The following is a 27,060-nucleotide window of genomic DNA, read 5'->3' as shown; positions in this document are numbered from 1 at the left end:
GCCTCTCTATGTGATGCACACCAAGCTGACAAAAGGTGGGCTGCATCTGTGCGGTGGGGTTTGCCTTCTGCTGAGGGGGAAGTGAGTATTTTTGTTCTTCTCAAAAGCCAGCATGTGGTCCACCTGCTATTGCAAGACTATAGGTATTGCCCCTGCATCAGCCATTGCCTTTGATTAGAAACATTTTGTCTTGCTTTGATTATCTTGGCTTAAAGCAACCTCCTTACTCGTTCTGTCTTGACACTGCAGTGAGGACAATGACACGGTCCCCAGCCACATCCACTGAAAGTAGGGTGCGCACAGGCCCTTGTAGCATTCACATGTCCCACTGTATGTGATATACTTAGGAGAGCTGGGGAGGTCCTTGATTAGGGAAAAGTGCAGTGAAATAGTCTAAATGAATAAGCCGGAATAATCCAAGCTGGTAGTAGAGATTCTGTTGATTTTCCTGGTGTAAAACTGAGACCTTTTGCTATTAACCACAGAAAAATATCTCAGTTCCAGTGAGGTGTTTGCACGGAGCTGTTAGAAATAAGTATTCAGGGCCAGCTCTTTACTGGTCAGTCTGGCTGGAAAAAAAATACAGTTTTACCTGAACTGAAGAACTAGTTCTTATAAAAACAAATTAAATGGGTTCATTCTGATAGAAAAAAGCAGCTCTTTGGAGCCTCCTGAAATGAACAGTTTAAAGGAGGAGGATTTGTCTAAACACAGGGCATGAGCAGCACTCAGGAGCTTAGTACAGCTTGTGCAGAATAGAATAAGTCCTAATGGGCCTTTTGATACATCCAGTTTTGATACCTTTCTTGAATGACATCTAACATCAAAGCACCTTGCAGCACCCCTGTGCAGCAAGGCAGCCCAATTTTCCCATTGTGTAGATGACAAGACAGGTACAGAAAGAGCAAATTACTTGCCCAAAATCCCACAGAAAGACTGGAAGGAAGCAAGGAATTGATCAGCAGTCTCCTACGGACAGCTAGCACTCTTTCTGCTGCACAAACCTTCCTTTCCCAAGAGTTTTAACTGACTGGGGCAATTCTCTGTGTAACTTTATGTTTCAGGGCTTCTTGCTGTATCCACCCTTTCCCATGCCCGGTAAATAAATCCTTCATATACTACCTCTCTGTTCTGCTTGATTAATGTATTTTTTGCCCAACCGAAGAAGTTGTTTCTAGGAAGTCTTCTGCCTTATTGGAGTCTTTTAACATGGTGATATGCTCCTTGGAGATCCTTGCTGGAGAAAGCATTCCTGAATTTATGGAAAAACCTTGTCCGCTGGCAACACCCGAAGGTGAGTAAAAACAATTTCTGGTGAAAGACAGTTCTTTACCTAGTACATGCCAACAACTGACTGCATTTTCAGGTGTTCTTAGGTATATTCACCCACCTCATGCAAGTAAATATGGTCTGTCATCTTCTACAGCTGGAAGAGTGGTAAACAAAAACAGGTGCAAACTGCAGTTACCTATGCCCATCCTCACTATTTTTAGAGATTTGTCGTGGATCAGTCAAAATCAGCGGGAAAGCTGCTGGAAACCTCTCCATACCGATTTAAATACAGCCGTTCTTGTTTATGCAGAACTCATGATCGAATGATTTGGCTGGGGCTGGAAGAATGTGACCTTTAATGCATAAGTAAATAAGCCTTTCCATCATGTATAATTTCTCCCATGTGACAGATCTGTGACTGTCTAAAGTGACAGAAAAATCATATGAGTCCTTATTATATATCACAAAAAAATCACAAATCATTCCTGTCAATGTGCAGAGCACTGCTAATGAACAAATTTCATTCCCAGGGTGGTAGCTGTGATGGATGTAAAGTTGTAATAAGTACATTAAGTAAAGTAAAGTAAGGTTAATCTAATCTCGTCCATAAAGCAGACAGGAAAAGAAACCATGCATTTAAAATAAACCCAAACAGAGAAAGTAGGTAACAGACCCCTGTTCCATTTCACTCATTCATTCATTAATTCCAATGTTTCTTTTTGAATTTTAGGAGACAAAGCAATATTCTGAGCTAAAGTTAAAAGTAAACCAAAGCCTAATGCAACATGGAAAAGAAAGAGTGGGTACCAACAGAAGAAGGATCCAGAATGTTTTTGACGGTATTTTTAAGAAGTATGTGCTAAGGTAACACACCTTTTTTTCTTGCCATTAGCTCATTCTTTTTTTTATTTCCACAGTGAAAAACTGTAAAAAAGAAAAGCTTAAGCACTATAGTGTTCCTCAGCAGCAATAAAAAAGTCCCGTTTTGCAGTCGGCCTACTGCAATACTGCTACTTTCAAATACTGTTGTGTGCTTATAGGGTAGTGTTTCCAATCAACAGAAAAAGAGCATCAGAGCAGGAACCGTTATTTTTGTTACTTGGTTTTGTGTTTAGCATAGTGAGGCCCTAATGCCTCTTGTGTGCCGTTCAGGCAAAACCAACGCTAAATCTTAATAATTCATAATATTCAAGACGTATGTCCAAGTTCAGCCCTGTTTAATTTGTAATGTCCCATGGCTGCAAAAGTTCTGCCCTTCTTCTGTTCTTTTCCTTACTTTCCTTGCTCTGTCCCTTTCTCTCCTCTCTCCTTAATTCTTAGTTCACTCTAATTTACCTCTTCTCTCAGGCAGTCCTTTGTTTACAAGTCTGCCAGCCATGGCAAGTCAAACTCTCTTTCTTTTCCTACAGTACTCCAGGGTCTAAGTCCAACAGCTTCCATCCACCCTCCTCTGGTCTCTGTATTGCTTACGCAGTTCAGGGGTGATACTCACTTTCAGTGCAGAGCACCAGAATAAAAGGATGTCTCTGAGAAGAAATGTGGCTTCATTTTGCTGCCTTAGGTGAAGAATGGATCTGATCCAAAACACATCACTGTCAGTGGGAAGACTTTGTTTCTGGGGCTTTGGGAAGACTGTGAGGGGTCTTTAGGGAGGAGGGAGCATTGAATTTGGCCTCAAAATTTCTGCCCTCAGAGATTCTGGATTTTCAACAGGTCAATTCTGTTAATGATTAAAAAAATACTGATTTAAACTCAAATAAAAAGAGGAATTCACTAGTACATTTGCCATATCTGCCTCTCACCACCCCAACCTATGTGGAGCTTTTGCTTATTGCTTTCTCTGTTTTTTTTCTTTCCAATCTGAATGCTTCTCCTGAGATGATACAGATAACTACAAGTGTGTAGTGTCCAATACCACACCGATGCCATCTACACAGTATCCTTGATCATGACTAAAGTTAAGCTCGAGAGGTCTGCCTTGACTAGTGACTAGACCAGTTACTAACAACTCGGCTTGGAAGAATTTTTAAGTTAGACAAAATGGAGAGTACAAAAAGAACGTGTTTTCAAAGGTGCAAGCATTGTGCTTATTATGAGGAAGAGCCTTCGTGTTCCCTGTATTCCCTGAGAAAATAATGATATGAAGCATATGGGTATGCAATATATCCTGTGCATCACCAATGTGAATGGGAAAGACCTAGGCACCTACAGTCTTCTTGTGGCTGACAAACTCTCTGTTATGCTGACAGTGATAGGTAACCTTTGCTCTTGGATACATGAGGTTCTGTGTACAATGTCAACATCTGCAGACAAAAATTCGAGGGTCAAAATTGGTAGGCCAAACTGTGACCTACTTGGTTTTCTTATATGTCTTTGCAACTTTCATGATTCACTGGTCTTTTTAAGCTCAAACAGAAATCTAACATTGTACAAGTCATAAACCAACCCACAATTACCAGAGTGCCCATGTGAAAACACCTTTCATGAGAGCAGATTTCAGTTTGAAGCCTAGTTATTACATATAATAAGCCAAATTCTCCACTGACGTCAGTGTGGCAGGAGTGTGAGTCACTACTGAATTTGGACCTGTTTTAGTGGAAAAGATGGGAATGACAAAATGCACCTTGGCACTGTCCTTTTAGTGGAAGTGAACTTTGCTCAAACAATGTTACAGGGCCTGGGAGTGAGTGGATGGGCCTGGACATAATGACAATGATATTTTCATCTGCATATGCTTCCTACAACCAGCCAAATGTGTGCCTGCTGTTTGAAAGAAAACCAACCACATTATATACAGCAAACTTGCTTTAAATCAATGCTAAGTAAAAGTAATGCTGCCCACCTGCCTTACCTTTTATCACAGTAGGACCATCTCTTAAAGATAAGCTTTGCCATAAGTACCATTCTTTAAGTATAATACTTATCTTTTTGATAAAGCCCTTAGCAGGGCTTGGGCACAGGCTATTTGGTAGTGTGGTAGATTACCTTACTTAAGCCAAATAGTAATCCTGTGCCAGGCACTGCAGCACTCTTGACAGATAATGCAGGAAGATGTCAGTCCTCCTTCAGCTTGCCAGATGGTTCCAGGTATGCTTTTAGATGTCATCTGCAGTTGCCTGAAGCCATTTACTTTACAATGAACTACAGTAAAGGAGAGAAAAAAAAGCAGAGCTAAGACAGAAGAACTGAACAGAAAAGTAGTGTGTCTGTTGTTAATCAGCTTTGTAGGATTACATGCAACTTTTACTGAACATTATGAACTGTAGTTAGCTTAATTTCCACTGAAGTTGAAGGAATGAATTGATCTTTCTGCTACCACTCAAGAAAGAAATCAAAATGACTTCACTGAAGTCTATCTATTTAGTGTAGGAAAACTGAGATCGGGAACTAAGCATAACAGAATGAATATTTGTCTTTTTGGTATTTTAACATGTGAGCCCCTAACTCCTGACAGAACTGAAACCACTGAAAGTGCCTGAAAGACAGACAGCAGTGTTTGAAATCTGCCTGCCAAAGAAAGTGCAAAACTTCACCTAGAAGTTCAATGGGAAAGGGTTGAAGTGGGGTGATAAGTATGAAATCATCACGTCTGATGATGGATTGGCCCACACTATGAAAATTAAGGGTGTTCTGTCTAGTGACTTGAAAGAACTCAATGTTGAGACTGGAGATCTAGTGCAGAACACTCCACTCTTCATTGATCGTAAGTATTGCAAAGTAATCATCTTTGGGCAGTGGGTGGATCAAACGCAAGATAGCAGGGTTTGAGCTGCAAAATCCATGAAGCTAAAACACAAAGCCCCAGAGCTTGGGCTGAAAAAAATGGAAGCCGCAGTCTCATAAATCTAGTCTGTGGACAGGCAAGCAGAGGAGCATCAAGACCTCATTTCCACACTGGAAGTAAAGTCCCAAGCCTGGAATCTCTCCTGTGCAGGAGCCCATGTTATATCCTGCAAAGGCAAAGCCACCTGTTTTTATTTATAAGGTGCTTGCTGGTATGTGCCATTTTTTCTTGCCAACCCCTTCCCCTTTCCCAGGGGTTCCAGTTCAGTTCGTCAGCAATCTCAAGAACACCCAAGTGAAAAAGAAGGGAAAAGCCTGCCTGGAATGTGTGCTGACTTCTGAAGATGTCACCCTGAAAGGGATGTAGAATGGATGAGTGATTGAGAGGTCTCCTCAGTACATCATGAAGCATGAAGGAAAGAGAGCAGTGCTTATCATTAATGCTGCTGAGCTGAGTGACTCAGGAGATTGCACAGCCATCGTAGGCTACGCAAGACAGTGACCCTAATGAGCAGTACAGCTGTGCCAGTGTAACTGTGGAAGGTAAGTGTGAATGGCTCAAGAGAGGAAGAGGAGGAGGAATAGTGGTCTCTACACTGTTCTTCAGTGACCTCTGCAGAGGAGCAGTGCTGCTTTGCTATAACAGCTAGGAAACTAATGTGAGATAACACTGCTCTGCAGTCTATTTATTGTTTAACATGGAATAAGCCGTTAGTCTGTGCCCCCTCTTGGTAGCATGCAGATAATAATTAAGGACTTCCCTTTGCTGTATAAAGCAGTAGAAGCATAAAGCAGTAAATCTTCCATTTAAGTCCTTGCACGTGTCACAAACCAGCCTAGTAAAGTGTACCGTGTTTTTTATTTTAATCAGGTTGTCCTAATGAATTCTTACTGTGATTCTTTAAAGCGACCCGCGGGACATTTGACTGCAGCCTGCCGAGGACCAGCAGCACAACATGAGGCTGGTAAATAATATCACATTTGTTTTGTGAATTAATTTTGCAGTAGCGTTATTGATGCTGTAAACTTAAGTCTATGATCTTTATAGAAAGACACAAGGCTGTTAAGAGCAGGAAAAAAAGTTGGAAATCTTAGCTTCATGCTCTCAGCATAGGCTGGAGAAGAATTTCAAAGTTAGGATGTGGATTTTAGTAGCTGTTAGTATTTGAGACTACTTCTGTTAGATGTGGACCAGCTTTGAACTATGCCCAGGTGCCTTCCATGAAAAGTGCAGCATTTTAAGACCATTTTAAAATGAACTGCTTGGAAGGAGGATAAAATGATATTAGTGTATCCTTCACAGGTTCAGGAACAACTGAATATTCAGTTGGTAGGATGGCATGAAGGAAACTTCAGGGGCCAAAAGAAGCTCAGCTGTGAGGTCAACCAGATTTTCTCACATGGAAGATTGATCTACCCTAGTGCCCATCCCTGACAGATGTCTCTGTGAGGCCGGTCTCTTCCTAATAGTCCTGCGTTTCCTGTGTCAGGTGATGCCCCACAAACCCTGTCCTGGTGCATGGACTTGAGTGGAGGTCACTCCATTAGTTGCATTTTGGCCGTGTATTTCTCATTTTGTTTTCCCAAAACAGGCCAGAAGGGAGCAGTTTCCCAATGGCATCCCCAGCCCTGGGCTTTCCAGGCGTGCAGCCTGGCGAGGAGTCTGTGGCCAGGGTTGAGTGTGGCTGGCGGTGGGCAAGGAAGCCCTGGCTCCTGGAGGATGGGTACCAGGCCTGGTATGCGAGTGCCCTCTGTGGGCCATGGCCAGAATGGCCTGAAGGGACAGTGTGGGGCAGGGGCCGTTTCTGACCACTCCTCTGGGACAGAAACCACTTCTGTGGCACAGGTAACCTGGAAAGCCGTGGCTGAGCTGGCTCTGACTCCTATGCACAATGGAATTGCAGGCTGCTGCCTTAGTTACAGATTCATCTTTCACCACGCAGAGTTCAGGTTCAGATACAAATACTATGTAGGCAGTAGAGGAAGTGTTCAGCTGGTTTGACATCTCCTCTGGACCAGATGAGGGTCTGGAGCAGTGCCAAGAGGCTGTGTTCTGCTTCAGCTTTTGGGTTCCTATAGCTACATTCCCTCCAGTGAACACCCATAAAGAAGGGCAAAAACTACTTAGGAACAGTGTTTCTCCATCCCCCTTTCTTCCCATGATGTCCAATTCACTAAACCACTTTCATCCTGAGGGCCTGTCTATTTTGTTATGAGGTCTCCCTGCCATTAAATACCTCCTTGGTGTTTGAAGTGCTCAGTCAACAATCATTCTGCATGGTTTTTCTGTTCACATGCTTCCACCGGGATTTCTTCCAGAGACATTTGCAACCATGAAGAGTATGTGTGTGACGTTCATGCTCTAACTGGGGATCCTGCCGAGCATTGTGTTGTCCTGAACGACACGAAGGTGGAAGGAATACGGCTTAATGATGGCAAATAGGTAAAATGCCCATGGTATTGTCAGTGTAATGAAAGGCTGCAAAACTCTAGTGGGAAGTTTTCTCTAAATAGCTACTGTGGGACTTGGCCTGGTTTTGATAAAGGGCTTTTGACTAAGGACAAACAGATGGACAGATAAGACAAGAATGGATCTAATCTTTCCCAGTCTACTACAGCCTCAGTTTTACTAAGTTTTGGCTTTGAATCTTGGCTTTTTCAAAATTTTCTTTCCCAGTCTCCTGTAAAGATGCTTTCACATTTGCTAACCCATTTTCTCAGCCTGTAGACTCGCATTCTTTCCCACAAGGTTGGCTTCTCACCACCCACCCTTCTCCCTCTCCCAGCCTCTGATTTTCACAGTAATCAGTAAATGTATCCTTCGCATGTTAATGCACACCCTTCCTTACATGCCATGTGGCTCCTCTATGCAGATGCACAGATCACTCTGTCCACATAACACTGAATTCGTTTTGTCCATAGATCACAGAGCGTTTTACTGGAGCAGGAGCTGGAAATCCTGACCGCTTAGTCATCTTAGAGCAGGAAACTGATCAGAGGATTCAGGGACAAGGTTGGAGATGGTGTTTGTTGCAATGTGAGTTGTTTCCTGCCTCAATCTTCTTGTCAGATTACGGACATGAAAAGGATCTGTGTAGTGAAGCAGGGAGCCATCCACAAACTCATCATTGACAGAATGGGAGAGGAGCATGAAAGGAGGTACACGTTCAGAGCCAAAGGGGGAGAGAGTGGAGCAACAGTTGCCACTAGAGGTAGCCACCCCATCTCTTTACTGCTCTTTACCAGGTGTACACAAACACTTGCAGAATCAGTGCTTCACCAGGTCTCCTTATCTGGGCCTGTACCATTTTACAGGCTTATCTATGTGCATGAGCAAAACCTCTTCTTTCTGCTGCTTTGTTCCCCGAGGGGAGAAAATTGAACAGTCGTAATGCTTGATTTTAAGTGACTAAGCACAGGTATCTGTGTTTATAAATCAAGAATTTTGGCCTGAGCCTTTACTTCAAACATTGTTGTCATGAGCAACAAGAAAAACACCTTTTCTGAAATTATATATAGAAGTACATAAATATGCATATTACTCAGCTCTTGGCAGCCAGATGGCGCCAGATGGACTTTCAGACTCGTCTGCAGCATGGAAATAAGTCTCTTTCTGTCCGCTGAATCAAGGCAAGGCGGATAGATACCGCTGCACGAACAGCAGGACAAACGCAGCAGTAAGGATGCTGTGGCTGCAGCACCGAATATTTATCATACCTGTGTTGCAGTAAAAACCCATCCACAGCAAAGCTTTGGTATAGGGAGGGCTGATTTTCCTGCATTCGAAAATATTTTTAATGCCTTTTTATGACTTTCAGCAGAAGATTGTCATTTTGAAACATACACATTGTGTGACAAAAATAAAAGGCAAAACACCACATATGTTTAGGAACCTGGTTATTTTTCTTTATTGTGTGCAGGACATCCTTATCATTTTTCCATATTACTCTAAGAAATGAGGGAGCGTTTTCTTTAAAGCAGTACCTAACTTTGATTCTACTATCTTTATCATGATCATAGATATCCCAGCGTGGCCTTAGGGAAGAACAGCACAAAGGGCTTCTTCTTGTGCCTTGCAAAACTTAGAAACTGCTTGGAATCAAATCTCCAGGCCCTAGGGAAGCGAGGAGCTTTGGGGCTTGCTATTTCCCAGAGGTCCCTCTTTTTCTGCTGAGCTGAACAACTAAAGGAGGTCAGCCGGCTCCCTGTACAAGAAACAGAACTAAATTAACTGAATCAAAACACGCTGAAGATTATGAGTGTCCCCGAAGACTTTCACAAAATACAGGATTCTTATATTAAAAACATGAAGGAGTGTATGAAGGGCCCAGCTTTGGACCACCTTTTCTGGGAACTCGCAGACACAGGAAAGATGTCAAGCTATATTTGCAGCTGCAGCTTTCAGATGTCTTCTGTTCTTTCCAGATTCTCCTGTTATTGAAGAATCTGTCCTCGAGCTTGTTGCTGCACACAGCGTTACTGTGAAGACTAAGCATACAACAAGCATCAAGGTGCCTTTCAAGGCAAAGCCAGTGGCCAAAGTCACATGGTTCAAAGATGGCATTGAGGTGACAGAGGAAGAGAAAGTGGTGATGGAGAAAGCCAGTGACTGCGTTACAATCAAAATCTGTGTGAGAGAAGACATGCTGAATCTGAAAAATTACTGTGGCTCGGCTTCTGACAATCCTTACCTCAACTTTGTTAGTAGGTCCTAAATTAATCATTTTATAGCAGGACAATCAGGTAGATATGTTGGGTTACAGACACTGTAATTCAGACTTTCTTTTTAAAAATCTTGCAGTGGCGCAGATTCTGAGTTATCAAATTCAAGACAGTTTAGTTTTGCTGTAATCTACACTGATTTACACCGTGACAGGATATGACCCTCTAAATAACAGCCCTCCATGTCACTCTGGTCAGCTGCTCACACTGCAGACAAACTAAAACCCCCACAGGGGAAAGCAGAGTTCCTCTTACACATGGGGAAAATGTAAAATGAGATGGAAAGCACCCAAAGGCAATGGAGGAAAGCAGGTGACTCACTTTGTCATCAAGAGGAGGGTGGCTGGAGAAAAAATCGTGGATCAAAGTAGTGGTGGTGGAGAGCAACTACACCACATTTGCTATGGAGAAGGTGGAGGAAGGAAAAGCCTACTAATTCAGAATACATGCCATCAACTCTGAGGGCTTCATCGAGCCCCTGGAAACAGAAGAAATTTTTGCTGGAGAACCTGTTAGCCAGCTGGTTTTAATGTGGTTTCACAGTCCCGCTTGCCATCATTTTTGTCCTCTCCCTCCTTGCCAGTCCCCAAAAGAACACTGTCCCCTGTGCTTCAGGGGACAAATTCCAAGGACAGAGCTTAGAAGCTGCTTTGTGCTTAGGCTAATAACCAGGATCAAATACCCAGGTCCTTTCACTGCAAATGTTTGTGGACTCAGAAACCCCTCGACATGGGCTGGCCACAAGGGAGTGCTGACTAACACACTGTTCTAGTGTCAGTTACGTAAGTTTAGTGGGATACGGCAGAAATGAAAAGTGGCTTTCTCTGGAAAATACTGTGGGGGAGGAGAGAAGATAATTTAAAAGGGAATGCTTAAAAACATTTTGTTTTGCGGCCAAAAAAAAAAAATATGTCAGCCAAAAACTAATTTGGTTAGAAAACACTGCTGAACTATCTTCTGGGAGTTACAGTTCAGGTACCTCTTGTTCCTGTTTTTCCTTTATGGACTGGAAACCCTAGTGAAAGGGGATTTGCAGTTCTCTTTGCCCAAGACCAGGGTGTATCACAGTGCAAACAGCAAATCTGGCCTGTTGAAACATTTCAGAAAGAAAATTACCAACCTGAAGTAATATATATAATTTTTCATCTAAAATTTTGCATTTTTGTCCAGACTTCCTATGGATTAGGGAAGGCGTTTCTGAGCTGCTCTGTAATGCATCACAGAAAGAGCTCATTTTCAGAAGTGCAAGAATTGAAATGTTTCAGCATTTGAAATGACAAAGGGAATTAGATGGCAAAGAAAGAGTCTTTAGAAAAAGGTTGTGGCCATGAATAAACCTAAACATACCAGTTACCCTCCTTGACTTCTTGCTATACATACATACATATATATTTATATACACACACATAACATACACACAATTTGGAGTCAATGAATTCTGATTGTACTGTGCTAATTTTATTTTCTTCTGTGTAGAGCCTCTGAGACAGGTGTGTCAGCCTCAAGTTGTAGATGTCAGGAAAGAAGCTGTCACCATCACCTGGAACGCCCCAGTCCAGGATGGAGGCTCCCCAGTGCAAGGTTACCCCATAGAAAAAAGGAAGAAGGGCAGCAATCTTTGCGTCCCAATCACCAAGGAGCCAGTCCCAAAGTTAGATAAGCTTTGGATGCAAAGCAGAGTATTGATTAATCAAGCAAAATTTCACCATGACATCTAGCAAGATACACATTTCGACATATGCTGTTCAAAGTGAGATTTTCAGCCCTCAAATAGAAATGGCTTGATACGCATGAGCAACAATGAGAGGGCAGAACACTCAGCACCTCTGAAAGTCACACCTATGGACTTGGGTGCCTGATTTCAAGCATCTATATTTTACATTTCTTCCTACCTAAATTTGGCTGCTTTTACCTGACTTAGACCAGAACTGAATTAAACAAGTGACCGATTTTGTTGTATCCATCAGATAGCAACCATATGATCCATGCTTAGCACAGCTTGTGTAACACATGGGAGTGTTCCTATCAGCAGCAGCATCTGACTAGCGAGACTTTTGCTTTTCCTTTTCTGTTAATGTTTTAGTTCTTTCTTGGATTCTTTCCTCTGTCTCATTCAAAATGTTGGACTTTCATATTAATTAAGTTACAATCAATCACACTATCCAAAAATATCCTCCTTAAGGCACCAACATTACTTATGGTAAATAATGGAAACACTTTTTAAGGCAAATTACTCAATTCCTGAGGTTTTTTGTCAAAATTGAATGGAGGTTTAACCTTGCTTGAAGGCTAGATTGTGGAAGGCTTGGCCACTCTATTGAGTTCTTTACATCATGGGAAATCTCACTGAAGTCAGTGGAGCAAGACACGAACGTGTTTTTCCCCAGCATGTATGATTATACCAGGCTATAGACCATAATCTAGTGGAAAGCAAATTATGCATTTTTCCTCTTATTATATGCATCAAAATTCCATCTCCTCCTTAGGGAGAGAGATATGAAAATGGAGCAGACCACTGGAGAAGTAAAGGTTAGACCTAGTTAAGGGGCTCCCTGAACCCTCAAATTTATATTGTTCTCCAGCAGTCTGTGAGCTGAAATTTCTTCTTGGTTTATCTCAGTCCAAAAGCAATAAAAAAAAAAATAGTGACCACTTGGGAACACTTTTATGAGTGATTAGAGAGTTGTGTAATTGCAACATGTCTGTCTCTAGGTACCAGATTCAAAGTGGACCGTTTTCTGGAGGATACAGAATGAGTTCCGTGTGATAGCTGTGAACCGTGCAGGCCCTGGACTTCTCAGTATGCCCTCAACTTCTCATTGCAAAGGATCCCATCAGCATGTTTCTTTCACTGTTTCATGTCTGGTTTTCCTAAACATGTATGCGATGAGCAGATCTATGCATTTATGACTGAAGTCTGAGGGTATGTGGCAGTTCCAGCCTGGCTCAACGTAATGGACTGCATTGTGTTTACAGCTTAACTAAAGATTAAGGAAGGCCTTAATACTGTTGACTATAAACGTAATTATATTATAAGTGCCTGAAAGTGTGATATTATTCACTTAAAATGTGTAACTATTAAGATAAGGACACAGTAAGAGATTCCCACCTGGGAGGAATTGAGTATATGCAAGCAGCAGAGATCGACATGATAAAAGTGCTCTGAGGTGTAGATACCTTTAGTACTTAATGTTTACATAAGGGTTGCCAAAGGCCCTAATGTATGACAAAGAAAATCATTTCTTATACATGTTACTGTGCTCCTTTCGTCAGTCCCCCATCAACCCTTTTAAAAGAAGAGAAAACTCTTGCGGAATTCATGAAAGTTGCTTACTTTCTTTTATTTTAATATTGGATTTTTAGTAGTAAAGAATCTGTGCCTAATTCTAGACTGATCAAAATCACAGGCAAACTCCAAAGAATTACAGTAGCCTCAGAAATGCTGAAATGGCCAGATTTTATTTTGTGCCAATTATAAAGAATTCTTACTCTGTATGACCATATAACTAAAGCATTTTAACAACAAAAGGCTGTCAGAGGCCATCAATAAATAGCTTAAACTATTGATGGAATCTTGTAATAGATACAGGAGTGGGCCTTAGTAGCTGCACATAATTTAGAAAAAAACCTGGCCAAGTGTGGAAGCCGGTATAGCTAAAAAATGAAAGAATTCTATGTAGTAGATGAGAGCCTTGAGGTTAAATAGTTACTCAGATGGGAAAGCATTCAGGTTCCTTTACATCAGAAGACGACACAAAACCAATTTAAAGCCTGAAGCTATGATTCTTCTCCTATTTGAAGACTTGCATTATTTCACATTAGGCCTAGGAGAATATGTACTGTCCATATGCACCATATTCCTCATGACCCTGTGTGCTCATACGAGTGTTCTGTATAAAAGCCATTAGCATCAAGTCTGTCATGGCATGCTGCACCGGTTGACTTTTTTTGGTTTGGGGGTGGGGGGAGGGTCGTTGCATTTTAGCTGAGACTTTCAGAGCAGAACATACACGACTCCCTATTCATTTGATTAAAAACATACAGATTTTTTTAATATTCCATCTTTTGCTCTTCTTACATATTATGGAGATCTAACTAGACTGCTGCAAGGTGGACTAAAGAGGAAAAAGCAAGATCTGTATTTTCAAAAATTACTATTAGTTAGGGTACTGTAATCTTTGGCAAATAAACTTGAAGAACATTAACAGGATCTTGCAAGCCAGTAAGCAAATTCACTAATCCAAGCAGTCCAGATAGCACCTGACCACTTTACAAAGGACTGTAAGAGGGATTTATTAAACAAGAAGAGACACAAGGCACTCAAAGGCATACAAGACAGGTTATAGGAAATGTACTGCAGAGCTCACCCGCCAGCTAGGAAGAGACAGCAGGAAACCTTTAATGCTAGACACCTCTCCCAAACACATGTGGAGAATGAGTGGTCGTCAGCGCTCACAGAAGGTGCCCTTTCCAAGCTGAATTCAGATGGTCCCGTGTCAAAAGTTGTGAGGATTTTTCTTAAATGGCCAACCTTGGAACAGGGTCTACATGTATGTGCCATGTTAGAAACTGCATTGTTTTGTTGGACAGAATTTGCTCTGTGTTTATTAAGGCTCCTTTTACCCTAAAACCTTGCAGGTTTGGCATCTTGAAATAGGAACAGCTCTGTATTCACATGTGCAAGCGCAGGTCTGCGGGTACAGTAGTGTGTCACAGCTCTCCTACTGTCACAGAGCCTCCAGGACTGCTGAAGGTGGTGGATTTTTCCAACTCCAGCATTTCCTTAGCCTGGCAGGAGCCAGACCAGGGAGATGTGCTGTCAGGATACATACTAGAGACGTGAGCTGAGGACACCAAGAAATGGACGAAATGCACCAAGATCCCTATCTGTAGTACCACTTACACTGTGGGAGGCTTGCAGGGGAGACAAATACTACTTCTGAACCCGAGCTGTGAATGAAGCTGGTATGGGAGAAGCAGTGGAGTTACAGGAAGGAATTCTAGCAATGCCACTTTCAGGTAAGATCTGCAGTATCCATCCAGCTGGAACTCCCATCTATCAGCTGTTACTTTCTTTTGGTTTTAACATATACCTCATTTTGTAAAGGGTTATTAAATTCATCTTGCACAAAAGAACATTTAGCATCACAGCTCTGCTTCTTTTTGCTGAGTTTTCAGAGCTGCTGAGAGGAGATGGAGAGCAGCACAAGCTGTGCAGTCCTTGAGCCAAATTAAAATCATTCTGCCCTCCGTCTTGCTGAGCTGTGCCCTGAATGAGTATGTCAGGTATAATGGCAGTTGTTTCTTCCACCATCTGACCTCTCACGTCACATCTCACGTATTTACAGAGGTCACTGTTGGAAGATTCTCTGATTCTTGTCATGGATACTGTAGTCTGAATATGGGTTAGGGTAGGTACTACAGCAAATAAACCATCATCTTTGAAATGCCCATTTGTTGTAAATACGGTGGTACTGAGACAGGATTATAATTCTTTCAGGCACTCAGTTTGAATGGGATGAACAGTCAGGTGCCAGCATGCTAAAGTTGAAATAATATTATCAGAGGTCATGCTTCAAAGACACTAATTATATCTTGAGAATGAAGGTATCATGACCTGCCATGAAATCCCTAGAGAGCTTACCATTTGAGGTAGCAAAGTATTTAAATCTTTATTGTTTAGGACTTATGATTGCTTAATAATTAGGAAATTCAGAATTTTTATGTCTAAGATACTCCCAGGTAACAAGGCATAGTGCTGACTGCCCTCAGTAGCAGTAACGCCGGCAAGAAAAGATGCATGATTCATGAGTCATGGTTTATAGCACTGATTCCTATAGAGTAGAAGGACATTCAGGCTTGACTGAGGAAGTCTCAGAAGGCAACATCCAGGTGACCGATACAAAAAATGGTTGTTTCTCTTCTCAGTCTCCACTTTGGAACTACACAACCCATCTGTGCAGCATGGCTTTGTTACCACATCTCCAAATAGAGAAACACCAAAAAATCCCAGAAACTGCAGGCTCCAGACAAACTCCTCTGGTGTGGAATGGCAACATGCAGTACTGTACTGAAGACTATGAGAAGTCCTATAAGAAACAGACATTATACAAAATTGCTTGTGGCAGAAGGTGGACAGTAAAATCATCTGATGAGGCATTAAAGCTGCCTCTTCTTTTTCTTTGTTCTCATTCACTTTTTACATTAACTATTTTTAAATGTTCCTGTTCCACCTGCCTCACCTGAAATTGTGCTGAATAGGTGCTCATCACTAAGCTGTTGATTTCTGAGGCATTAATGTTTCTCTTCTGGTGGTACAGGTATTAGGAAAAGAGCTGGCAACATTGCAATCCTTACACTAACTGCCTTCTGCTGAAACAGTTTGAAGGTTTCTTCCAGTCTCCAGGCGTGACTCAACAGACTGAAGAATGGCTTCACTTTTCTGTGCAATCTCTCACTCTTTTAATTTTTTAATTTATCTCTCTCTGTTTTTCTTTTGTCCCCCCCATAGGTTTGACCTGACTGTGAGGCTGAAGAGCCACATGGTGGTTTGTGCTGGGACAGCACCAAGCATTCATACATCTTTCCCTGTGAGATTCTGTGTTGTGTCCTGTCAAAGGAGGAATCCTGCAACTAGAGTTTTCTTGGGCATCTGGTGAAATACAGCTGCAGGGCTATGGAGGCTGTAGTTGTCCTTTGGCCTTTATCACCTGAGCTGTCACTTTGGTTTAAAAGAAGCTGACTGTTGGAGAAAACTCATGCAGTGCTTTAGGTTCATGAAGTCCTGCATAACTGCTCACTATTTTTATGGCTAGTCTTTTTATAAGCCTCCCTGTGGTGGTAAGGGTAGAGGGACTTTGGGGCATGCAAGTTTGTCAGCTGCACAATCCAGCCCTCTGCAGTTGGAGCAACAGTGTTCAGCAAACCATAAAACATTGGGGAAGCTCTCTGATTCATCACAAGAGAATTTTTCGAGCGTTCAACTACAGTTCATGCTAACTGAAGTGAAATCATTCTTGATTAAACCTTGAGTGACCTAGGGGAGCGATCGGGTTGTAAAGACAACGGTTGAGGTCCCAAAACTGTCCTTTCTGAGGTACAATTTCTATTGACATGGATGTTGAGCTCATTTCTGTAGAGGCTAAGGGCAATTTCTGTGCTTTCCTTTTTTTTAAGCCTAGACTACTGCACGAGCTGAGGCTCTACAGTACCTTGCAGAATCAGCCCCAGTGTAAGAATGTGTTTCTCGGGCTAAATTGTACAAGTTTATCTGTATCACACCAGCTGTTTTTCCTCAGTTTTCAAGATGATCAAACTAATGAACTGTAGCATAAGGCTTATGTGGCACCTCCCAAGCCAAGCCAGCTCTATGCACTTTGCTGGGGACAAAGCCTGCCATTGCCTTTACATCTTGAAGAAATGTCTAGGATTGTTGTCCTTGAAACTTTTTTCTATCAGGCTGATCATGTACAAGTGGCTCCTGTAGACACAGATGTCCCTTTTGTGCTCAAAGACGTGGTTTGTTTCTGTTGCCATCCAAGTCAGAACATTATAGCTGCACATTTGTCTTGGCCAGGGCTCCCCACCACCACCAGTGATGTGGCAAAAAGAAATCATATCAACAAGAGGGAGGACAAGAACCATTCCCAGTCCTTATTCACAGCACCAAGCAATTTGTTTCTGACCTGCACCAGACTATCCTCAAGAATAGTTACAGAGAAGTCCTTTACAACATTCAAAAGCAAGTTACAGGTACAGTATAGAGCAAACTTGAGCATCTCAGTCACCTCTGGGTATTGACAGGAGGTATTCCTCTGCTGATGGAAATTTCACACAATTGCTGCATCAATACTAGAGTTGGGAAGGTTGGGGTTTTTCTTGAAAAAAATCCAAACGATCCCAATCATACACACCCCTTATCCAAAAAATGCCACAGGAGCATCCAAAGTGTTTCCACTCAAGGGGAGAAAGACTCCCCGGTCAGAAAGGATTGTCCTACCTCTTATCACTGTGTTTCCCAAGTCCCACCTTCCCGCTAGCTCAGCCAGTTAGCTGAGCCAAGCAGAGGAGCAGCATGGTTCATAGCTGAGGGATAAGGAAGGTACTGCTGGGGCTTTGCTCACTCTGTCCATTGTGGAGGGAAAGGGTGAAGCAGTTATTGCTCCAGACATCCCCAAATGCTGCCTTGTTTTTCATGCCATTATTTGATCAGGCAAATCCCCATAACAGCAGTAACACAACAGTGTCTGTCCCCTCAGCAGTCTGGTGACATCATTTCCATTGCAAGTGTGTCTGTGACAGCCAAGGGGAGGCAGGCTGGCTTGCTCTTTAGAGAGACTCCTATTACTATAATGATCTGCTAGGGGTTAGGGACCTTTGCAGTGTATTTTGTACTTGTCATCTCTTCAGAGAGTGCTTTTTAAAACTAACAAAAACAGCCTTATTTTTACATCAGAAGAGAATTACACGCACAGGGCAAATTGGTCCTCAGGTTGCTCAGGGTAGAAGAAATCAAGGAAAGAAGTACTTTCCTAGACACACAGGGACTTTGGAAGGGAGGAGCTGAAGTGAAAAATTTTTGCCCCAGAAAAGGACAGAGGGAGGGTCCCAAACAGAAGAAACCAATACTTAAATGTGCTCATTAATTTTTAGATTTCCCCTGACCACCCACTAATCTGCAGCTGGTTGAAGAAGTCCCAAACACTGTGACCCTAAATCATAGCTCAGGTGTGGAAGACAGCTAGCAGACTGATTATGGTGTCCTGAAATGTGATGTCAGTGCCGCCGCGTGGTTCACAGCCGCAGAGAACGTCTACAGCAATAAGCACACTGTCACAGGCCTGCTCCCAGGGAGGAAATACTTTTTCTGAGTCATTGTCTGCAATGAAACTGGGGACACTGACCCTCTGGATTCACAGGAGCAGTGGTACATGTCCAAAGACAGAGGTAAGCATAAAAATTCATGACAACACTGGAGGAAGATGGGTGCTCTTGTACACAAGACTGTGGACTAAGCTCAGGCTCCCTCTGGTAGCCTTGGATATATCACTAACCTATTCTGCACCTCAGGTCCCCACCTGGGGAATAGACACAAGAATTCCTCATGTCCTATCCCATCCATTTGTTAGCAACCTCTTCAGGACCAGGCTTCCTTTTACTACATGTATGTGTAGCACATTACATAGCAGTTCATACAGATGCTGTTTAAATTAAAAATCAAGACAGTAGGGGCCATCCCTGTGCAGGGAGGGTGATATTATCATGTTTTAACATAACAGAAGATTGGTGTTACATATTGTAGCATATTTCCAGTCTGACTGGGATTTGTTTCCTAAATGAAAAGCAAACAAACCTGTCACACATAGGAGACTGTGTGACAGTCTTTTGGGGCCAGAAGCTGTAAGAAGTCTCTAAAAGCACATTAAAACTCAGAGGTCATCCCATCAGATAAACACCTTCTCCTTTGTTCAGTCTCTCCCTGTTCAGGCCTAATCAGTAATAAGGATGTCTCGTTAGCAGTACTCCCAAACAAAACTGAACATGCCCCAGCTCATCAAATCAAAATGGTAAGTGATCCTTCTTCCCTAGTCTGGGGCAAAGCAGAATGCAGTTACTCTGAATAGTGAGATCCAAGCCAAATTTTTTTGCTTGGCCTATGCCTGTTGTAATAAACAATATAGTAATATAAAACAAACTATATATTAATATATTACCAGACTATGCATATATTTCTTCAGAAGCCTATCCACATGCTGCTACAAGTCTTCTAATTCCATTAAGAGTAATGGGCAATACCTTAAAATAACAGAATAAGTAGTACACTAAAATGAGTAATCAGGTATCAAATTGTGTATTTGTATTTAATAATCAGCCTTCCTTGATCGACCTAACTAGACCATAGGTATGTTACTTCAGCTACATGTGCAGCTGAGAAAGAGCACTTCCAGTTGTGTGGCTGTAGTCATGTTCTTGTATGGCAGTACCCTAGGCATGGATTTTACAGAGTCTGAAACAACTTCAGTAACTTCTGTGTATGTAGGCGAGTACAGAAGAGTAGTAAAAGGAGGAAAGCTAGGTTGGTTGTGCCTTGCAGTGCATTCCCTTGAACATTCCTTTGATAACAGCCTGCCTGTCTGACAGCAGGACACAAGCGGATGTGAACTGATTTCCTATTCTTCGTTATAAATGGCAAGTCACAAGGTTTATTTGCACAAACCTGAGAGATGGTAGAAAAGCTCTGAAGGATAAGGAGGAGATAAGCTGTTTTCTGAGAATGAGGTCTCATAAGAGAATTTTGCCATACAGTGCTACATTTAGGATCCAGGGGATTTACCTGATGGGACCCCATGCCAATGCAAAAGGAGATAATAAAGACTTCAAGAACTGTGTTTAAATACAGGCTGAAAATGGAAAATTTGCAGTGGACACTGGAAATTAAATTGCACATGCATTCCCCTTGATTCCCCCAGAGCATTCTGTAGACTATTAATGCCTGGGAGCAACACCAGCAGAGCAATATCCCTTCCTTTACAAGATCACCTGCTTTGGTTTATAATTGGGTGTAATTTAATCATGCATTTCTAAAGTGCCTTGGGAGCCAAATATCCAAAAGCACTTTACAATTTAATGGCATTAGTGAGAGAAGGCATCAATATATCCCCATGGAACAAAAACCTGACACCTTATTTACAGACCAAGAAACAAAGTAATTAATTGCTTGCTTACAGTTGCATAGCAGATTAATGGGAGAATGAGATTTCTGATTCCTTCCTCTCTTGCTTTTCAGTTTGTATTTGTTTGTATGTTGAGATAGGTATGCTGGTCAGATGCTGAGAGTAATGCGGTCTATTGTTCATTCTTCCTCCTCCCTGAGTTTTCCCTGGTGGGAAAGAAGGCCCAGGTCATGAAATGTCATACCCAAGCTTTTTGGATTTGTACTCGTGCAGAAGACTGTCTTGATGGTGCTGGCTCTGTGTTTGCATGTGCGCATGTGCAACAGACAGTGCAGTGTGAAGCATCCCATAGTGACGCTGTCCTCAGCAGAGTGTTTTGACTTCAAGATGGAGTATCCCAGGAAGGACTGTGCTTCCTGTTTCATTGCCCTACTGAAGAACCACAGCACGAGTCATGGCAACGACTGCGCCATGAGCTGTGCTTTCATCAGCAACCCCCACCCAACAGTGACCCTGTACAAGGGCAATACTAGCATCGCATCCAAGTCTAAGTTGTGGTTCAACTCAACAAGTAACATCTGTCTGCTTATGATGCCTACAACTTGCAGCTGCAAGCGGATCATCGGTGGTAAGTCAGATTTGCAGCCACTGTGATTTGTTGGGGGTGATTCCCTCCAGGTTGAGTAACCATAGATTTCATGTTTCTGAGTATAGTTTACACCCTGCTATTTTCCAGGGCGAGTGCACTTACTGGGACTGGCACGGTGGATCACACTTCTCTGGGCCAGTTTGGCTCTCATCCTTGTCCACAGAGGAAGAGATTGCTCAGTCTGTAGGTACTGCAGCTGGAGCTGCAAGGGCCACACTGTAAGAACTTACCTTCATATCCAGAAACAGCCTAACTCTGACTTTGTCTTCCTCTGAAGTCACTGAGATTTGTCTTCAGTTGCTTGAAGGCAGTATTGGGTCCCTTGAAATGGCATAATTTGGCTAGCAGGTCTCATGAATTCCATAGATGGCTCAAAAGCAAATATGGCCATTTCTCAGTCCCTAACCAGGCTTGCCCTGCACCCGTGGCATGCTGAACACCTCCAAGCAGTCAACTGATGCATTCTGACAGCAGTTTTGTGCTTTTTTTGCAGATACCACAGACGCTGCACTGGGTAAATCTGTTCTCTTCCTTTGTGAAATGGCAGGATTTTGCCAACATTGTATGAAAGCTAGTAAAAATTTCCAAGACACAAAAAGGAAGAAAATCAGACATTCCATATTCCCCTCTCACTTCTGTTTTTTTCCATGCTGGAAGCACCCATGGAAGTTTTAAATCAGGTTGTAACACACAGCTTGGTTCCAGCTGGCTCAAGTTGGTCCTATGAGACTGAACACTTCAGGTACATGGGGTGAGGTTTTACTAACAGGAACCCATGACCCACACATGGTTTCCCCATGTCCCCATGTCAACCATAAAGCTTGCAGAGTGGTCTTACAATATGTACAGCAGTGCCTTGAAACGGCTGTGTCCTGTGAGTTTCATCAGCCCCTGGTAAGCTCACCCTGCTTATGATTGATTAACTAGGGATCCTTCAAGGTTAAACATTTGAGGGCAAGGACTCTCCATCCTTTTGTCTGTCATAACACTGAAGTATGTTTCCCCCATTCTCCCTTTCTAGAGAAAGGCCCTGGTGCCTCAGGACCTGTTGGTGTTTTCTTAAAGGGAACATGAGAGAGACACTGCCAGGCACAGCTTGAAATGAAACTGATACAGCACCAATAATGAGGGACTATATTTGGAAAGATTTTTTAAGGTTATTTTTGTCTGTGATCATTGCTGGGCAAGTAGCCCAGTGTGGGTCCGTGGAGGGAAAGGATGTGTACGCTGGGTTTGCTGCTCTGATTTTCAAGCAAACTCATCTGTCTTTCTGTGTAGAATACATGCAACACTTCTTTCACTGAAGCCAGCCACTGCCTACCTAAAAGACTGAAAGCAGTTCTTTACCATTTTTTAAGAATTCCTGGTGTTATTGGGGCTCCCACTTCACGCACTCCCTGATACACTCCCCTCTGAAGCCACAGTTTCAAGCCACAGCTGGAGGACAGTTTCCTAGTCCCTAAAATCAGTGGGAGCTTTCCCTGGCCTGGCATCACTGCCAGCTAGGCTGACACAAGAGGAGCCCTGGCAGCGCCGCTCACCTAGGTTTGGGGAGGGCAGGCAGGCCTGAGGGGTACAAGAACAGCTTTCTATCCCCTCAGAGAGCTGATGGCTGGGTAGGACTGACTTACCTTCTGACTTCCCACACAGAGCTTGTTGAGATGAGGACTGTTACAATAGGAACGTACCTCTTCAAAGTTGTTCAAAGCAGCCTGTTTACAAGCAGAGCTGGCTAAGGAACAAGGCTTGCAAAAGCACTGTGTAGGTGAGGTGCTAATTTATATTCAGATTCCTTAATGGGAGCCTATTTCTGAGGCCTCCTCAGGCTCTTCCTTGCCTTGACCTGGGCAGTCTTCTGGGAGGGTCTCTCTGCTGCTAGGGGTATTTGCAGCTGAGTGAGGTGGGAAAGCAGGAGTCAGAATAAGAGACTGTAAAACTGACTTCAGGCGATAAGGAATTCACTTCAAATTGAGCTTAACTGCAGGTTTATTTTAGATCTCAGGAACTATATTCTTGCTGATTTTAGTTCTGGAAGAGAGGTAGTTACTGCCTGGAGTCAGGTGCTGTAGGCTGGAGGACATCATAACTCATGTGAAAGCACTCTTTGTTAGGCCGGGAGCTCCTTCAGACCAGAACTTGGAAGGCTTTCTTTAAGGACTTTTTTGAGAGACTTTCAATGGTCTTTACCTGGTGACAGGCTGTCCTAAGGGAAAGGAAAAGGAGTAAGGAGTGATCTAAGGGATGAGCAAATCTGCTGATTCGAATAGCTGTGCAGGAGTCTCGGTTGCTGATTTCTATGCTGATTCCATGGGAGCTAAACCTCTCAGATTATTCTCAAATACGTGTCTCCACTTCTCTTAATGTATGCTCTTCTGTGTCTCTTCTTTAAGGAAGGACACTTGCATTCTGCTGCTTAGCCATGTTTTCAGTTTTAGCCTTTTTCTTAATATTTGCAAAAACAAATAGGGCATTGTTCCACCTCTATGACACACAGTAGCATCTTTCCTGCTGTTGTAGCTCAGAAGAGATGAATATTATTTTCCTTAGGCTGGGAGGTGGCAGGTTGCAGGGAACACAAATCCTAATGTATTTTAATGGTAATAAAAGGAGCCAAAGATTGCAGTTCTCTCTTCTGTCATTTTGCTTCCGCACTGGTCAATGAGAATCCTGCTTCTGAGTTCAAGATGAGACTTGGGTTCTGTCTCCATGTCCCCAGATAGCCCAGCCAGACCTTCATGATGATCTAGGCTTCATTATGTCAGATTGTATATAAACATATACATATGTTTATATACATAAGTCATATGTACATAAGTACATATGTACATAAGTCATAAATCTGAAGCACTTAAATCCTTGTAATACCAAGAAAGTAAATACAGCCTGCAGCTTTGCAAATGAGGGAGTCACTTCGTGAAAGAGCTGGCCATAGAATGTAAAACTTGAGATCCAGAAGGGTCCAGGACCTGCACTGCTGGTGGCCAAGACTAGATAAGGAATTACAGAATATCTGAACCATTGAAGGATCAACAGATTGACAGATAGATAAATATGCATATATCTACATTAGGGCTGGTTCTTCTAATTAGAGTGAATTCTTCCAGGAGCCAGTTGTGGAATAAAAGCAGAGCAGTGGCCAACCACAGACACACACTCAGTATGAGAATATTTTGCCACCTTTCTTCCATCTGGAGCTAGGAAGTAGGTGTGAGGAATCAGGATGCTCCTCCCAGCAGGCCTCTAAGTTTTTGAAAGGAATTGTAAAAGACCAAATTAAAGAAAGAGGAAAGAAGCACCCACTTTTGTCTGCCATTAACCCCTTTAGGCTGCTTTGAAAAGAATTTGGTAGTATTTCTGCCTGGTACTGATCCATTCTCACATCAGGAACCACTCCACTTCAGAAGGGGAGTATGAAGGAGTCTCTGTTAAGCCTGTGAGCAGATCCATTTAATGGACTGGGAGCAGTTACACACTCTGTGTTTCTATGCTATAAATCCTTGAAACCTGTTCCACTGGTGACAGATGGCCTGCTTCAGGATTAATGAAACCAAGTATCTGTGCCACTGCATCAAACAGCTGACCAACCAGAGAAAAATGTCGATACTACCCTACTTTTTCCTCCTGGAAATTTTGCTGGGGCCGGGGGGAAGAGAGACTTGGCCATTTGTCTAGGATTTCTGGGCAGCGAGCAGCCTTCCCAGAGCAATCCTTTGCAGCAAGCTGCCTTCTCCCTGGAAGTGTGGACAAATGGCCATTGTATGTGGGACTGGCTGTAGCAGCAAGGGGCGAGCGTGCTTCAGGGTTCCGCATCCCAAGGCACCCGGGACGTGTTGTAACACAAGCCAGGTGCCATCGTCGCGGTGTTGTGCTGGATGTGCTCTGTGGGGTGCACGTGGCTGTGTTTCAGGGTTCCCCAGACAGGAATACTGCAGCCGGCTGTGACAGTGTTAGTCGGCTTCAGTGGGGCGCTGGGTAGCTCCAGGGCAGAGCCACACAACTGACGGGCGTAACAGTGGCAAAAAATGCCTGCCACGGAGGTTCAGCTGGCTACATACTCCATGCTGAAACTGTCACAGAAACAGAAAATGAGCAAGGAGACATTGTATCTGCACAGTAAAAATACCCAGTAAATTAATATTTTTAATTGCTGTTACATACAGAAGAAATGAGAAAAAAAAAATACATTCCAAACAAAGAATTAAAATAGTAAAATCAGCATAAAAATGTGTTAAGAAAAGATCCCAGATCAAGTGGCTGTACTGCATGTGGTGACCTTTACAATCACGGTAAAGGAAGTAAGTGCTAGAGACTTTCAGACGTGGCAAAATGCTTGACTCCCCGGGGGAGAGCAGCTGCTTCCATCACATCTTTCAGTGCACTCCGCCTGGAATGCGTGGGAGAGGGGCTGGAGCGAGAGGCTCGCATGGGTACAAGACGTGGGGATTAGTGTTGAGGACAGATCGGCCAGTCTGCAGCCTCAGCCAGGCAGAACTACCGCTTACCCAATAGCATTTGCTTTTTCCTCGGTTTTTGTTTTGTTTTGTTTTGTCTTCTAGTTTTTGGAGTTTATTTAACAAAGTGTCAGGTTCTGCTGGCCTGACCCTGCCAGCACTGTAGGCTTGTAGCAAGCCTCCCCAGGTGAATTGGGAGCAAGGCCTGGCCCAGCAGGAGCCTGCACAAGCAAGGTCTAGATACGTGTGTTTGTACTGATTCAGCACCGTCGCCCAATGGGCTGGCTTTGGTTTCTTCCTTTTTATGTGTCAGGAAAAGGTTTCTTTTCTTTCCTGATGCTCTCTCTGTCTTTTGACTGATCCAAATTGGCCCATTCGTGTTCCCACTACAGTCTCGGTGGCTCAGCCCCTGCATCCCTCTTATATGAGACTGGCCTTGTGCTTCAGCCTCACCGTTGAGCCGTCACACCACTCCAGTAGCTTATCCTACAGCAGCGTAATGTCACCACAGAAACAATACAAGCCACAGAAGTTTTGGCATTCCCGCCAACTGGCCACCTTTTTTCACTTGTAGTCTAGCTAGAGTTGTATATTTTTATTCTTTACAATAAGAGCAAAAATAAAATAACATTAAGAAAATTTCCTCCAAACTAAGAAAACTAAAACCCATCAACCATTTTAAAGAAACCATAAAAATTTGCATTGTGTTTGCTTCTGAGTTCATATTAAGATAAGATTTTACTGCAGCTGCTTCAAAATTATGGTCCATTTCACATGTACACAGCTCACGTTCCTTGGTGTGTAATTCCTTGCCTTCATTTGTGTTTGTACAGCAGCTAGTGCTACCAGAACTAACTAGTTTCTAGCTGTGGTCCAGATTTGAAATCAGCGAACAGTGACATTTTTATACTAGTTGAGAACATGGTGATGGTTTAGAGCTGTATTTCTAGATCAACTTTTGTTCTGGGCCCTAGGACTGGTGGTACAAGCACTTCCTTTGCTACAGAACGTGCTGTTTCTTTGATTCAGGTGAAAAGGAAGTAATTCAAGAAGGATGTGCCGACCTTATTGATTCCATCAAGACCTTCTCTCTCTGCTGATTTTAAAACCAGTAAAACTTACAATCACAGAAATTAACCATCCCTTTGCAAGTTGTCCCATGAAACCTAGCTGACCTTCTGCAGAATGAAGGTTGAACAGAAGAACTTCATTTTCTGTTCCAGTCTTTTCATCAGCCATAGCAGACTGTGACAGCACTGTGTTTTGGCTGGATTAGATTTATTCTAGCTAACAGTCAGGGATAAGACCAGACTGCAAAATTTGGATGCAAGGTTCACATCTAAGAATTTGGTTGAGGCTTTTAGAAGAACAAAAAACCATTTGCAAAACTGAAATTAGAGTTCAGACTTTTAAGCTAAACTCTCCTCAGAGTTCAAGTGCAGCTGAGCCCATCCCGTTAATCAGTATGAATAAATATTTTGCATTTGCTTTCCATCTGATGCAAATTGAA

General features: G+C 42.8%; 2 protein-coding genes across 2 annotated transcripts in view; one reads left to right on the top strand and one right to left on the bottom strand.

The window, feature by feature from the left end:
* Positions 1–112: 112 nt before the first annotated feature.
* On the top strand, positions 113–25,699 carry IGSF22 (immunoglobulin superfamily member 22). Its single transcript, XM_076343508.1, is given in 28 exon segments — positions 113–143; positions 1,166–1,294; positions 2,003–2,071; positions 3,151–3,183; positions 3,186–3,257; positions 3,402–3,527; positions 4,727–4,975; positions 5,310–5,536; positions 5,963–6,020; positions 7,375–7,395; positions 7,398–7,498; positions 8,126–8,267; positions 9,481–9,759; positions 9,991–10,028; positions 10,030–10,125; positions 10,127–10,292; positions 11,254–11,456; positions 12,490–12,593; positions 12,595–12,614; positions 14,511–14,703; positions 14,705–14,796; positions 15,706–15,844; positions 16,289–16,367; positions 17,354–17,427; positions 17,429–17,529; positions 18,430–18,723; positions 20,821–21,078; positions 25,656–25,699. Coding segments are annotated over 28 exon segments (3,438 nt in total).
* TMEM86A (transmembrane protein 86A) overlaps positions 25,049–27,060 on the bottom strand; it is a 31,102-nt gene continuing 29,090 nt past the window's right edge. Inside the window, exon 4 of the transcript XR_012995867.1 lies at positions 25,049–25,166. The gene's annotated coding sequence lies outside the window, so the exon portion shown is untranslated. The remainder of the gene's footprint in view (positions 25,167–27,060) is intronic.

This window comes from Aptenodytes patagonicus, chromosome 7 (assembly GCF_965638725.1).
Source record: "Aptenodytes patagonicus chromosome 7, bAptPat1.pri.cur, whole genome shotgun sequence".
In the NCBI taxonomy this organism is placed as follows: domain Eukaryota; kingdom Metazoa; phylum Chordata; class Aves; order Sphenisciformes; family Spheniscidae; genus Aptenodytes; species Aptenodytes patagonicus.
The sequence above is the reverse complement of the archived record's forward strand: the minus strand, read 5'-3'. Positions and strand labels throughout refer to the sequence as shown.